Genomic DNA, 14,477 nt, shown 5'->3' with positions numbered 1-14,477 from the left:
ATGTTTTCTTTTCTTTTCAAATATTTAAGTGTTACATAAAATGTTACTAATCTACAGTAAGTATTCTTTGTTATAAATATGTGATTATAATACCGCAAACTATTTTTTAAATTTAATAAATTATCATGGTCATGCGATGAATAATTATAAATGTACAAAATCTTTCATAAAGATATAATTCTTTATGCATTTACCAATTTTTTCATTTGATACATACAAACTTTGGTTTAATAAAGTTTTACATGACATGCAAGAAAAATCAACATGTTTGGAATCTGTTGTAACATTCTGCTCTCGATGAAAACAAAAGTATTTGTTGCTATATACGCACATGATATAAGAGAAGAGGACATCTTACACATTGAAAAAAGAATGCATCACCATTGGAAAAGAACCAGCAAGAGCCGAGAACCAGAAAATTTTGGGGGTCGTCCCTGTTGTTGATCCATATCACTACCTGAATTACAGATACAAAAGTTGCCAATATGTAGCCTTCTAATTCAACTTTTCATGCACATTAATGGCCTGTTTGGATGACTGCATGCTCTGTTCTAGGAATAAAGAATATGGGTTGGGTTTTAAGTGAGACGTTAGCAGCAACGTGAAGTGTAAATTGTGAAGAGCAAGGGATACTCCTTTCAGCACCTTTACCTTCACAACCTAAACTCTTTGGGAACCTTATTCCGCGGACATGGGTATGAGACCACCCAAAGAGGCTACAAGTTGATGGGTAAGCATTTTGGAGGCTTAAGAGTTAAGATAGAGAATAAGTTAATATGCAATCCTTGAAATAATCATCAGATGATAAGCTTATGATATCTTAACTAGTGAAGCCATGGGAGGGACATAATCATAACTATCAATCTTTATCCCCTATATTTGTCTATTTGGCATTCACTTTATGGATCCTCAATTTTACATTTGTATCAAAGTCACTGAAGTTTCAAACTTTTCCATAATTTTAAGCTACCGAGGACCATTGTCAGATATTTTCTCATATATATAACTAGGACAGATCTAATTCTGTAGATGAAGATCAAGCACACCTTATATTTTAATATCAATCACAAAATAACACAGTTCGAAATTTCACTTGGAATCTCATGGCATTTAAATTTTGCTTATATTGACTTATCTCAGATATCAGGACATGTAGCAAGGATTACATTTTGGGTCCCATGATAAGCAGCTACCAACATCATATGAAGCTTGAAACAAAATGAAGAAACTATTGAAGAGTGATAAATCAATCAGCACTACAACAGAAAATTTGGGATAGATCATGGTATCTGTGAAAGTCCAAGAAACACAGCAGCAGATGACATTTGCACTTGCAGATCAGCAATATCAATATCATGACCTCCTTCAACCAGGCCCCATCTGTCAACCTGAACAGATAAACAACATGGGAAAAGTGAAAACTGACAAGTGACAAGGAACAAAAATGGATTACACACTCACAAGAAAAAACATGAGAAATCAATATTCAATGCAAACCTGCAAGTCTTCTTCAAGCCTGATCAACTCAATGGCCTCCTCAATCCCCAGCCTTCCGTAAAAAATTCCTAGAGGAATGATCAAAGAATGTGCAGAAGCAGCCATTGCATCAATTGCTGCTAATTCAGAGTCACTTGTTTTCTCCAGAACGTTTTCAATAGCCTTAGTTAGACCATCATCCTGCTTGCCCCCAAAAAAGCTGGAGTATACTACTGGCTTAAACCCAAATTCAGATTGTACCCAATCAAGTATAGGGTCAATTTTCTCTTCTTGTCTTCCTGCAAATTATTTCGCAATAATAGGAGTCAAAAGGTCAGAATTATCATTAGTCTTCACTAATCTCAGTACATTTTATGCTGACCTGTCTAGTTGTCGTCTGAAGCACTGATAAAACAATTATTCAGAACTTTACAGGATTCATTTTTAGTAAATCAATACATCATAAAGAAAAACTCATCCGCATACTATAATTTTCCCAAGAGAAACAGCTGATACTGGTGCAATGCACGTTTAAACAATTAAAGATGCATCTATTCTCAAGTTATATAAATTAGAAATAAGAAAAGTAGTGGTATAACATAGAAATGCCCAGGTGGATGCAGGTTGCACATGGTGACTAGTTTGTGAATTTAGTGGACTGGATCAGGCCGTGTGCCAATTGAGCAAAGGGTGTGTGGCAGCTGTTATGTAGATTTAGAAGACTGGACTAGAGATGGCAGCAGACACCATTCTAGATAATTTTTTCCCACCTCTACTCCTCCTTCCCCTCCTCTTGTTGCTCTCCACCTCTCCACCTTCTCCACTTTCTCTATAATAATTCTTAGTTTTTCTAAATATTATTAATTTCTTCCTGATTTTCTATTTCAGCTTCTCATAAATTTTATTTAGTTTTAAATATTCTCAAAGACAAGCTACCTACTCATTGGCCTATGAAGCTGCATACTGCCTAGGATCTGTTCAATAACCAAACTGCTTGTAGATTTCAGCAGCCTATTAGAACTTTGGAACTTCATTAAGGAAACTTACACTTAGGGATTACACTCATTTGAAACCTCTTTGAAAACTTGCTCCAGACCTGCTTACTAAGGTCCTTTCCCTTTTCGAAGATTCACGTCCGACACCAATTTTTGATACAGGTAGCCAAGCCTTAGAGATAATAAATATTAACAACTTGGCTTTATAACATTGACTTGTTTTTATAGATCATGGACATTTTTCACGTCAACTAATTTTCTTTGTTTTCGTCTACTAGCTTCTTATTTGGTGTATATAGAAAGTACATGCCTATGATATTTTCAGAGGTTAAATAACTTAATAAATGCTTGAAATTTTATAGTATGTTGTCATATAGAATTATATCTTCTACATGTTTTACTTTTCTTAGTGGCTTGAAAGTTTAACATTAATTAAAACAACTTAATTTAAATTAGCATTTTACCTACATAAATCGATAAAGACCAAATAGACTGGGGTTCCCATTACATGACAGTTTAATCCCCTTCATCATTCCCTGCCCCTTTGATTATCGTTTTCCTAGGCGCATTGCATTCATTTTCTTTTGATCAGCTCAATTATGAATAGTACAATTCAAACAGATTTCTTTGTGATTTTCAGTCATTACGAACCATAATACCCATTCTTTCCAAATTTTTATGTTTTATATCTTAAGTATTACTTTGATAACTTAATAGAAAAAGGAACCAATTTATGGGGTCCACTTAGAAAATATCTACAACGACACGTGTATATCATAAGGAGCCAAGCTGATTTACAAATTTACACCTTCAATAAGAATACATTATTGCATATTAAATAAGAAGTTAAATTAAATAAAGATGTGTTTGTGCCCTATATGTCTTTTAATGTAGTATTGCATAGTAACTTAAATGTTGATCATGGCATATGAAAACTAAAAAACAAGTTTCACAAAATTAGCATCGTGACTCATGTCGATCAAGTACCAAGTTGGCATCATACCATCTTATACTATACATGGTGCGCACGTTGGTGCCGATCAAGTACTAGTGAGAGCAAACGAGGAAGAAAGAGAGAAGGCAGAGACAGAGAAGGGGTTGAAGATCCTACAAAAGAAGGGGAGCCAGATCGAGGACTAGAGCTCATTGATTGAAGGCCGGAGACCATCAATTGTAGCTGGATCTCATAGAATGGGTTTGGAGGTTGTTGATCCGGGGCTGAAGGTCATCGATCAAGGCCGGACATCATTGATCAGAGCCAAACATTGTCGATCAGGGTCGGACGTCGTCGATCGAGGCAAGAACCATATACGAGGTCCCCCATGACGTCTCTGGAAGAGAGGAGATTAGATGGATGGTGATGTAGCTGGATCGGGAAGAGAGCAAGAGATCTCAGCAATGGCTAGGGTTTGAAGAGGAGATAAGCGAGAGAGAGAGAGAGAGAGAGAGAGATTGAAGTATCAAACACAAGAAAGCGGTCAATGTTTTATTTATAAAAGAGTCGGTTTGCTGTCAAGATTTTATTTATAAAAGAGCCAGTTTGGCATGGGTGAACCAGCTCAAAACCATCCAAAACAGGACCGAACTAGTCCGTTGGGCTCGATTTTGTCTGGTTCTAACCAATTCCATGGTATTTCATTTCAGGTGGCCAAACCATCCTAGTTTCCAGCTGGTTCGGTTTGGTACACCCCAAACCACCCAATTTAGGATGGTTCGGTAGCCCTTCTAAAAAAATCTTACCATCAATTGCTGTTTAGAACCTATTTGCCATCTCACATGGAAGGATTTTCTCGTATTTTATGCATTATCTTTTATAAGTTGCCAATAGCCAATATCTTAGTTGGTTGGCACCCATCTAAGAGGTCTCAAGTTCAAGCCTGAGTGATGATGAAATTCTTCAAAAAAAAAAAAAAAAAATACAGTTGCCCCAACATAGTTAAAAAAAATAATGGCAGGTAAAAGAAAGCAAGTAAAATGAAATAAACTTACTGAGAACTCCTCTTGTCAAATCACTATCACCCGGGAAACGGCAAAATACTAAATCTTGATGAAACTTCTTCATTAAATTTTTAATAATTTTCACACGTGTTAATGGAACTCTTTCCAATGCAGTACAAGCCAGCTTCATGAGAGGCATTGTGAAAGGTCGGATTCCATCTGTTTGCTATAAAAATAAATAGTTTATTAAAACTGAATCTATGAATAATAAGGAAGACTAAGAAGAGAAAAAATGAAAAATATTTGTAGCTGGTTTCAGGAAAACTTAAGGTTACAGCGAGTTCAAGAGAGAAAATAATAGAAACAAGTACAATTTTACAGGATCAATACATGAAATACTATTTGTAATGTTTCTAAAGTTCTAAACCCTCCAACTAAATAATAAATTTTTACTCATCAAACAGTCACTAAGGTAGGGATTGTTTCAATGGAAATGGCTTCAATTTTGACAACATCAAACAAAGCTTCCAACCGAAAGTGATAATAGATATTCAAATAATGCTCCAAGGATCATAAAACTAAAGCTAACATAGATAAGACCTACAGTTATTTAAGTGAACAATAGCATAGCCTTTCATTCCGTCCCTGATGCTATAATAGTGGACACAACTGTTACCAAAACCCTGCACTCTGCATATAGGAGAATGGTTTATCTAGCATTAGGCCAAATATCTGAAGAGTTTCTCTCTCACTCTAGTTTTTTTTCGTTCTTTTTCTCCTTGTCTTTACAAACTGAGAATGACATGTATCTTTCAAAGTACTTTTTTCTTAAATAACCCAAAGATTTCTAACCTATTACTTCAGAAATTTGCAAAGCATGTTCAAATAAATCTTTATAAATAAAAAAAAAGATTATAAGATCAATTCTATCTCACCTAAACATGCTGCATTTTTTATGGATGAGTGAAGGACATCAGTGATTGTAGAAGTGTTGTGGAGTAAAGCTAGAGCACAACTTGTTAAGCCTTAAAGTCCAGAAAGAACCATAGGCCTAAACAACCATGTTCAGACCCAACCCATGCAAACATTGGACACGTATTTGACCATTCAGTTCTTCACGAAAGAAGACATCTATGGTTTTAATTTTCATCAAAACCAAATCATAAGCCAAAACTAATTGACTCTGGGTAAACCCCCACAAAAATCTACTCAGTGCCAAAGTTTGGTTTCAGATATTTGGGGAGGTGCATCAATTTAGCTGCAACAGAAACTAATAAGATGATTTGGGAAAACCTGCTTGAGGATTGGCTAATAGTTAATTCAGATGGTTCCAAATCTGCAAATTACTTTTAGACAACCTTTGCAGTCCCCTTTTGTCTTACTCTGCACCCATTCATGGAATAATCAAATTAGTCATTGAATTGAAAGGTGTTATAGTTGATATCAGGCCTTTTACCCAACTCAGGGGCATAATCTTAACATTTGGTTGAAGTAGGTCAACATTTTTTATTGGATGGATGGTAAAAAAGTTTAGGCCATCTCGGAACATTGAAGCAATTGTTCTTGAATTTGGAATGCCTGTATTTTTTTAGATGACTTCAGAGGCTCACATTGGCATGAAGGAAACAGAGCATCTGAATTACTTGCAAAGATAATCCCTAGTGGTTGGCCCAAAGACGGATTATTAGAAATATCTTGTAATAGTGCTATTCCCCTTGAACTTAGCAAAATCATTGAAGAGGATAAGCAGGGGTAAATTGCATTTTAGATGTTAGCTTGTTTTGCTTTTCCCTAGTGCAATATAATTTAGCTATTTAGGTTTCAGCAGAAATAAAAATTTAGTTTTGGATCAACTTTGCAGCTAGAAAAAGTCGACCGAAACTCAGCCTAGTTAACTTGATTTAGCAGGTTTTCGAGTCAACCTGAAACATTGCCTAGTTTATGTTAAACTCACCCCTAGGTTTGTTTCTACATTGAGTGACTGATCAAATAACTTGAAACTTAGATCAAATCAAGTGACTCAGCTAAGTTTAGGACTATAAAAGTATCCACCAATTTTTAAGTTCTACCAACTCAACAAGGATCTCACTTGTTAACCGCAAATAAGTAAGTGGATTTCATATTTAAAGTTAGAGATGGCTTGATGCAGCACAGGATGAAACCAATACGTACTATAACTAGCAGGACCATGCCAAGCTTCGGAGGAACTAGTGGATTCTATATTTGTAGTAGAATAATTCCAGGATGTTTCCTTGTTACTGAGTCCTATTTAAAGAATAATTCTATATTGGGTTTAATACCTAAATTAGGATTAGCGGTCATGTCCCAAATATATGCATATAATACTTTGTATAGGGCAGCCTTTTGAGATATTAATAAAATTTCTTTGAGAGAATTTCCTTCACCAAACAAAAGGTTCTACAATCCAATTTGCGTCTATTTGTATGTTAGTCTTCGAAGTCAAATCCCAACGATCAAATTTCCCTTCATCCTTTCTCGCTGCGTCATGGCTTTATAGCACTGCAAAAGCTCCATCCCAACCCTCCTCTATGTTACATGCCATCCGCCCCCTTGCTGCACACCTCTCTTGCTGCCTATCACTTGAACAGTTAGCCCCACCCAACCATGCAGCCAACCCACCCCAGCACTAACAATCAACCTACCCAATGATCAAGAACTAAAGCCAGAAAGTCATAGGATGCCCTTCACCATAGAATGCCCTTCTCTCTTCTCTCTTTCTCCCCTTGCCTAATTTTTACAAGGCATAGTCACGCTACAGGTAGCCCACCTTGGCAGCTAGACCCTCCTTTGCCCTTGTTTTTGTTCTCCACCTCGCTTCTTTTTGTTATAGCCAGAGCCATCATTTGTTTTCCCCTATCCTCCCCTCACTCCATTCTGCCCCACAGACACACAGGCAGACAGAAAACGAACCCCACTACAAATACATCACAAGCAGCAGCACCACTGCCACAACCCAAAGAGCTTTGAAAAGCCCGACTTTGATCTCATCTAACCTGATCCAACCAAAATCATAGTAATGATAGACTTCTTAATTGAACCAAATTTAACCTTCCTCAAATTAAAACCCGACTTTGATCTCATCTAACCTGATCCAACCAAAATCCTGTTTTGGTTGAGAATTTCATTAGTCCAGATTGGAAGATTGCATCCATTGTCAAATTGAGTTGGATAAATCACTGAAACACCCCTAAGTCCCTCTAACATCCCATTTCCCTCCATCTCTCCATCTTAGTTCCCTTTCCTCCAAACCATTGTCCTTTCTAATTGCCCCTCAACCAAGATGTTGAGATGGGCCAAGAGAAGGCAGCAGTCATATACAGTAAGTGGTTCAAGCATTGGGTATGGGTGAGGAGAAAGTACAGCAAGAAGGTGCATCAAAACGAGGGAAAATGGTAGATGGAGTAGAACATGGAGGAGAGTGTATTTTCGTGGGCACTAAGATCCAATAATCATTTAATACTCTCTTTTTTCATCCAATAACACAACTACATGTAATACATATATATACATACATACATACATATATATATATATATAGATATATATATATATGTGTATATATATATATATATGTATATATATACAAATGCATAGACATAAATAATACATGTTTGTACACATAGCATCCTAGAGTTTAAAACTAAGTTTGATTCCACAAGGTGTAGATAGCTATTTTTAGGCCTAGACCTAGAAAAATTTCACCAAGAATTCAAAAATAAACTAGAAAAAGGAAATTATGTTTCTTCTACAAATATTCCATAGGAACCCCTCAACCCCATAGCCAAGTGGTGCAATCAAATGAACTAGCTATAACAGATCAACTTTGCATCAAAATTCAGCTCAGTATGGGCTTCCTCTAATAGTAAACATAGCCAAGCCTGAGCCATGACTCTTATTTTCAAATACAAACGACTGGATAATGAGTTGCACTTTGCTTGATCGTATTCAACTTAATTAAATTCAAGATAAACATAACTATGTCAATCTTATATTTATTTATAAAACATATTTTTCTCCTTCAATCATAATCCTTCTTAGAATTATGGAGTGAACTCCTCTAAGTCCTCCCTTGCTCCTCACCAAAGTGGCCTCCCCAACCTTCTCTATTGTCTTTCCTCCCCTCTAAAGTAGTGATCCTCTTTGATACCACTACCTTTCTCTGTATCTAGATCGCATCCTCCTTAATTTTGCTGCCTTAATTGATCGATCTTGACATCCACCTCCATCATTAGATCCATGTTCACCTCCTCCCTCCCTTGCACCACATAGTGCTCCCTAATTCCAGCTCCAGCTGTTGATCTTAACAACCTGCACCATTGGTAACTCTGCAGTTCACCCTCATTCGCCTCTCCTGTTCAACATTGAAGCCAGCCCCTCCATATGCTTCTTTGTTTATTTCTCCAACTCAACAATCTCTCAACCATCACTCCCACATAGTCACCACTCACCACAATCAAACCATGGTTCTCTAACTCCTATCGCCATCTGATCCAAGCTTAACGAGCCAAGCTTGAGCTGGTTCAAGTGTTAATGAACAAACTTGTGCCTGACATAGTCAGCTTGTGCCAAGCACGGGCTAGCTTTTTTGAAAATCAAACCAAGTTTAAGCTGGCCTTTGCATGTTTAAGCCTGGCTTACGCTCTTATATCTTAGTAAACTACTTCACTACCTTAAGTAGTAGGAATTATCCCCTGGTACATTTTCCTTATAAAGAAAAATAAAAGTTAATTTTATATGTTTTGAGGTTAGAATTTTTAAAAAAATCCACATATGATGGCCCCTGCAAATATTAATTGCTTCCTTTATTTTCCCCTAAAGTATCCATGCAACCTCTATTTCTCCTAAAAAGTGCAGTAAATTTCACTTTTGTTTAAATGTGCAAAGCCTCATAAGCTGTCAACCACCAAAGGTCCATTCATTTGGTTGATTTTCATGATTTAGTTTGGAAACACTACTAAATTAGAGGCCATTATAAGATTTTTTTTACCTATAATTTTTTTAAAAAAAAAAATCCATAATCCATCACATTCTTAATCCTAATCCTAATCCCAAAATCCAAATATGATTACTTAGAGGAATCAATGGGCTCACCCACGAGCCTATTCAAAATTTTAAATATGTTTTACCTAGACTCAGCCCATCAAGATACCTCCTCATGTTCATCAAATTCATGTAGATCGGCTAGGTCTAGCCAAACTCAAAATAGCCATAATGGTAGGGCTGCCACCAAATTCAAAGGTGAAGAGGATAGATCCATGCATACCTACACTCCAAAGCCAAAAGTCAGATCTACTACAAAGTACAAATCCACAATAAAACCAAAAGATCTAGTTGGAAAAATATGTCTTATTTCCAAACCTAAAGTATTCTCATACCATTGTTGGTTGAAGCCAAACCAAATGCCCATATGGTAACCAGGATAGATCCATGCATATCTAAATTCCAAAGCACAAAACCAGATCTACTATAAACATATAACAAAACCAAAATATCTATTGCAAAAGTATGTCTTATTTCCAAACCTAAATTATTATTATATCACTACTGGTTGAAGTCAAACCAAATGCCCATATTGTAACAAGCATAGATCCATGCATATCTATCAGTGCTTTAAAAAATGCTGTGCATGTGGCTGCACAGGTACCTGCATATGCAGATATGGTCCATTGACTGCACCGAATGCTTATATACAGTTATGATATGCAATCATACTGCACATGGTTTAAAAAGGCAGCCCACATAACATTGTACAGTCACATATGTAACTTGCTTAGCATTGTACCACAGCATATATGAGCCCTCTTAGCAATGTCAAGCTACATAAATAACCAATTCTTATGCGCTCATGCAGATGAAGCATATTCAAGCTGAAGAAGGTTTTCTGTGGGTTTTAGGTGGGCCTTATATGGGTATCGATAATGTTAAATGTTGACAATGTAATAGCTAGTGCTATTAGGTACAATAATACTGTCATTATTGTTCTTGTTATTATTTTAATGTATTAGATTTACTTTTAAATAGGTAAAAAATAGTAATCACATATGCACCTACATATGCAGCCCGCATACCTTATGTGCACTATGCGGTCTCTTGATTGCCTGCATAACGCAACCACCTTTTAAAACATTGAAAGCTATTCTCCAAAGCTGAAAATAAGATTTACTAAAAACTACAAATATATAATAAAACCAAAAGATCTATTGGAAAATGTGTCCTATTTTCAAATTTGAATTATTCTTAGACCATTATTTGTTTACTGTTGAAGACAAACCAAATGCAGTAGAATGGAAACTTCGTATTTTTGTTGCCAACAATAAAGCATCAATGCATGATAAACAACATAAAAAGCAAGATCAGATTATGAAAATTCAAGGATTATACCACCTAAGAAAACTCAAGCCCAAATAACTATCATACATGTCTAACAACCAAGATTCTAAAGCTTCTTGGTGCACCACTTAGCAAAGTCTTCTTCCTATGTGTTTGTCACTCTCTCTTCCTCTAACTTTCTTTTCAAGAAGGGGGCAAACTACAAGGTTATCCAAACCTCAAGCTTCATCATGGTAGATTGAGATATTCCCTCAAATATTAGGTTTAGCATAAATGTATATAGACACCCCAATTTGATACACTTAACCAAAGTCATAATTTCATAAACCAGTATTGCTCGTTAGTAAGGAGGATCCTTGCCAAGGTATGTTGTACCGGCCCGAACCGAATGGTACGGGCCATACTGTATCAGTTCGGTACCGGTACCCGGTATAGGTGACGTACCGACACTCGATACGCCAAAATAATTCTGTATCATACCATACAGACACTGCTAGTACGACATCAATACAGAGTCCGGTACCGAGACGGTGAACCTTGATCCTTGCAGGTGTATTGAATCCTACATCTAATAGGTTGGGAAAGTCTTGGGTATATATGTAAAGCCAAAGATCTCGGGTAATATTGTTTTCGGATAGCCTTTGTTTGGATTAGGTCTAGCTTGTTACAAATGGTATCAGAGACGACCCATCCAAGGCATATGTGGCTAGGGGTGCTACATCAAGAGCCCTTTTGGGATGACCACGAACTAGTATTGGACTTTTCCTCTGAAGATGTCAAGGCTTAAATGAGTGGAGTATATGAGAACTCACATAGGTATGTATTTAGTCTCATATCAAGTGTGCATTGGGAGGTCTTGAATACTTAAGCAGGTCCAGGAATCTCAATTAATGACCTTCTATCTAGTCTTTTTGGATAAGATTTTAGATCATTATAAATGGTATAAGATCTGACCCAGCCCATAGCTTATGTGACGAGGGGATACCACGACACAGGCCCTTTTGAGGCTAATCATAAGCCATTTGTGGTGTTTGTGATTAGATATTCCCATAGCATCAAAGCTAACATAGGGGGAGTATGTGAGGACTAGCATAGGCATGTGTGTGGAATCCCCCAATAAGAGTGTTTTGGGAAGGTCTTGGGTACTTCAGCAAGGGGGGGGCCAATTATAACCTTTTGGCTAGCCCTTTTTGGGTAAGATCCTAATCATTATGTTATAGGAACGTGATATATCTTATTGGAAAATTCCTAGAGAAGAGAGTTTAGTATCAAGTACTTTTGTGCACAATGATCTCATATCATCTAGTCCCTCCACCTACCAAGACCCAATGGTAGTCGTCTGAAAGAAGTTAAACACATTGTTGAACTAATTAGACATCATGAAGTTATTACAGTACAAGGATCTCTCAAGATGGTTTCTCTGCCATTTAGGGTGGCTCTTCATGCAATCAAGCTTCAAAAAATATTGCTTGTTTTGTCTTTCATTCGAAGTGCAATAAGCACCTTTTATTTCTGAAAGAATGGTGTCAGAAACCTCTAAGTTGTTGCAGTGTGCTACTACTAATAATTAGCCATCCTAGCCCCTTTATTTAAAACTACTGATTCTCACAACATGCATGAGGTTTTTGCACCAAAAATTATTGACCACTATAAGATTTTGATGCATTGTTACTTGTTCAAAATATTAATTCATTATCGTTGAATGCATGATATAATGGTTATACAATCTGTCAAATGACCACATGTAAATTATTTTCTATAACAATCAAACATTACCAACAACTTGTCCCATCTAGGCAACTTTGTCTTAAGGATCAGAATATAACCAAACAAAGTTTAAACATGATGAGGAAGCCCTACCTGCTAATGATCCTAACAACGCATTTGCCCACTCACTCAGGCATCCTGAAAGGCCATTTACCATCAAAGTCATGTATATGACTATAATTTGGCCAAGCAAGAAGTAAGCAAAACCATATTTTGATTAATGGAAGATGCATCATAAAACTATCTCTGATTACCATTCCAATTAGAATTGTTCTAAAATACAATCTGCAAGGATTATGAGCTAATGGAATGGTTTAAATGTCAAACAAATTAGAATATTAGAATTGATCCACAAACATCAGACCTCAAAATTAGTGCCACCTCCCCCCATTTAATACAAATATCGAGGTACCAATAAAATTAGTCATCATTCTTCTCTGAGTAAAAATAAATTAATTAATTAAATTAACTTATAACCAAAATTGACCAAAAAGAAGGCATTTTGAACAATCTTACGAGGTCCAATGAACAAAAGAAAAACGGAAACGTAGAATTCAGAAAAGCAAGGCAAAAGAACAAAGGAGCAGAGACGACGCGAACCTGGTATTCCCACTCCGCGGCGATGGCCTTGGCGAGGGCGAGATTCGGGAACTTGAGGGGCCTCTTGGAAGGGCTCTTGAGGGTCCTGTAGTCGAGCATCACCGTCCAACCATTGCCGTCATCGGCCAGCCGGGTGGTCACCTCCTTGTAGAAGCGCTTCCCCACGATGGATCCCGTCACGAAGGACATGGGCATCGTCACCGAGGTCGCGTCCCGGGTGGCTGCCTCCGAGCTGGGCTTCTTCAAGTATATGGTGTCTTCCTTCTTCTTCTTCTCTTCCTCCGCCGGCGAGGCGAAGGAGGGGCGTTCCAGGTCGGGATTCGGTGCGGCAACGGCGGCGAGGCGGCGGCGGGCGGCGGAGGGAAGACGGTAGGAGGAGATAGACGGTCGGACGGAGAGAAGAGAGTGGAGGGATGTGAGGATTCGATTGGCGGAAGAAGCCATTTCGATCGGTCGCTCTCGGGATTGCCGCGGCTGCTCTCCGATTAGACGTTCGAGAAAGCTGGGGTTTAGGCAGGAGGAAGGAGGGAGGGAGAGCAGCTGGGGGCAAGACGCCGGTTTGGTTAGGGTTTCGCTCTGGCCCGATCAAGATCGGAAGAGAGCTTCTTCTTCTTCTTTTTTTCTTTTCTTCTTTCTTTCTTTTTTTTTTTTCTTTTTTTTTTTTCTTTTTTTTTTTTTTTTTTTTTTTTTTTTTAACAACGCAGCCCACATATGTCGGGCACGAGAGCAGCCAGCAAAACCAAAGTAAAATATAACACCAAGCGTGAGGCACCGCCACAACCCACATGAAGCATCCAGTGTAGTAAGCTGCGAATGAAGCCACTTAGTCATTCGCGTTGTTCACCTCTCTATAGACATGTATGGCTTTTAAAGGCTCACATTTAGCTAAGAGCCTGCGAATCTTCCGTAGTGGCGGTCTGAAGCCAGCGTCACGACTCCGGCTTCGGATTCACTCGACCACCATGGATGAGTCATCTCAAAGAGGATGCAGTCCACTCCCAGCATCCGTCTTGCAAAGGTGACTCCCTCCTATGCTGCTCTGATCTCAACACCAAGAACAGAAGTGTCGAATATCCTCCGGTCTCCAGCCGCTATCAACCTGACCTTATGGTTTCTGATGATGAAACTTACGCCACTAGTGCTCCCTCCTGCACCGACACTACAGATCGGAAGTTTTAAAAGTAAATCAAGAAATTAGCATATCAATGCACTGGGTATTCCTTTTTTTTAATTTTATTGTATATAAAATATTTCAAATTAAGTACTCTTTTTCGAGCAAAATGTACATAATGGAATTCGGTTGTTTAATCTCACATGCATCTATTGTTAAAAAATTTATAGATTGAAAGA

The 14,477-nt window shown here is 37.7% G+C and overlaps 1 protein-coding gene across 1 annotated transcript; it reads right to left on the bottom strand.

The window, feature by feature from the left end:
* Window positions 1-1,087: 1,087 nt before the first annotated feature.
* LOC120107223 (ATP synthase mitochondrial F1 complex assembly factor 2-like) lies at window positions 1,088-13,763 on the bottom strand. Its single transcript, XM_039120409.1, has 4 exons — window positions 13,128-13,763; window positions 4,461-4,635; window positions 1,498-1,775; window positions 1,088-1,388 (listed from the first exon to the last, which is right to left on the bottom strand). The coding sequence occupies exons 1-4, from the start codon at window positions 13,569-13,571 to the stop codon at window positions 1,281-1,283; spliced, it is 1,005 nt and encodes a 334-aa protein (XP_038976337.1). The 5' UTR covers window positions 13,572-13,763; the 3' UTR covers window positions 1,088-1,280.
* Between the last annotated feature and the right edge of the window lie 714 nt (window positions 13,764-14,477).

The sequence above is a fragment of the Phoenix dactylifera genome, unplaced genomic scaffold (genome assembly GCF_009389715.1).
Source record: "Phoenix dactylifera cultivar Barhee BC4 unplaced genomic scaffold, palm_55x_up_171113_PBpolish2nd_filt_p 000800F, whole genome shotgun sequence".
NCBI classification, from domain to species: Eukaryota; Viridiplantae; Streptophyta; class Magnoliopsida; order Arecales; family Arecaceae; genus Phoenix; species Phoenix dactylifera.
The sequence above is the reverse complement of the archived record's forward strand: the minus strand, read 5'-3'. Positions and strand labels throughout refer to the sequence as shown.

Coding starts and splice junctions, on each gene's coding strand:
- LOC120107223 (XM_039120409.1), bottom strand. CDS start 13,571: ATGGCTTCTTCCGCCAATCGAATCCTCACATCCCTCCACTCTCTTCTC. Junction 1,776..4,460: donor TTTGACAAGAGGAGTTCTCA/GTAAGTTTATTT, acceptor AATAATTTGCAG/GAAGACAAGAAGAGAAAATT. Junction 1,389..1,497: donor GGCTTGAAGAAGACTTGCAG/GTTTGCATTGAA, acceptor TTATCTGTTCAG/GTTGACAGATGGGGCCTGGT.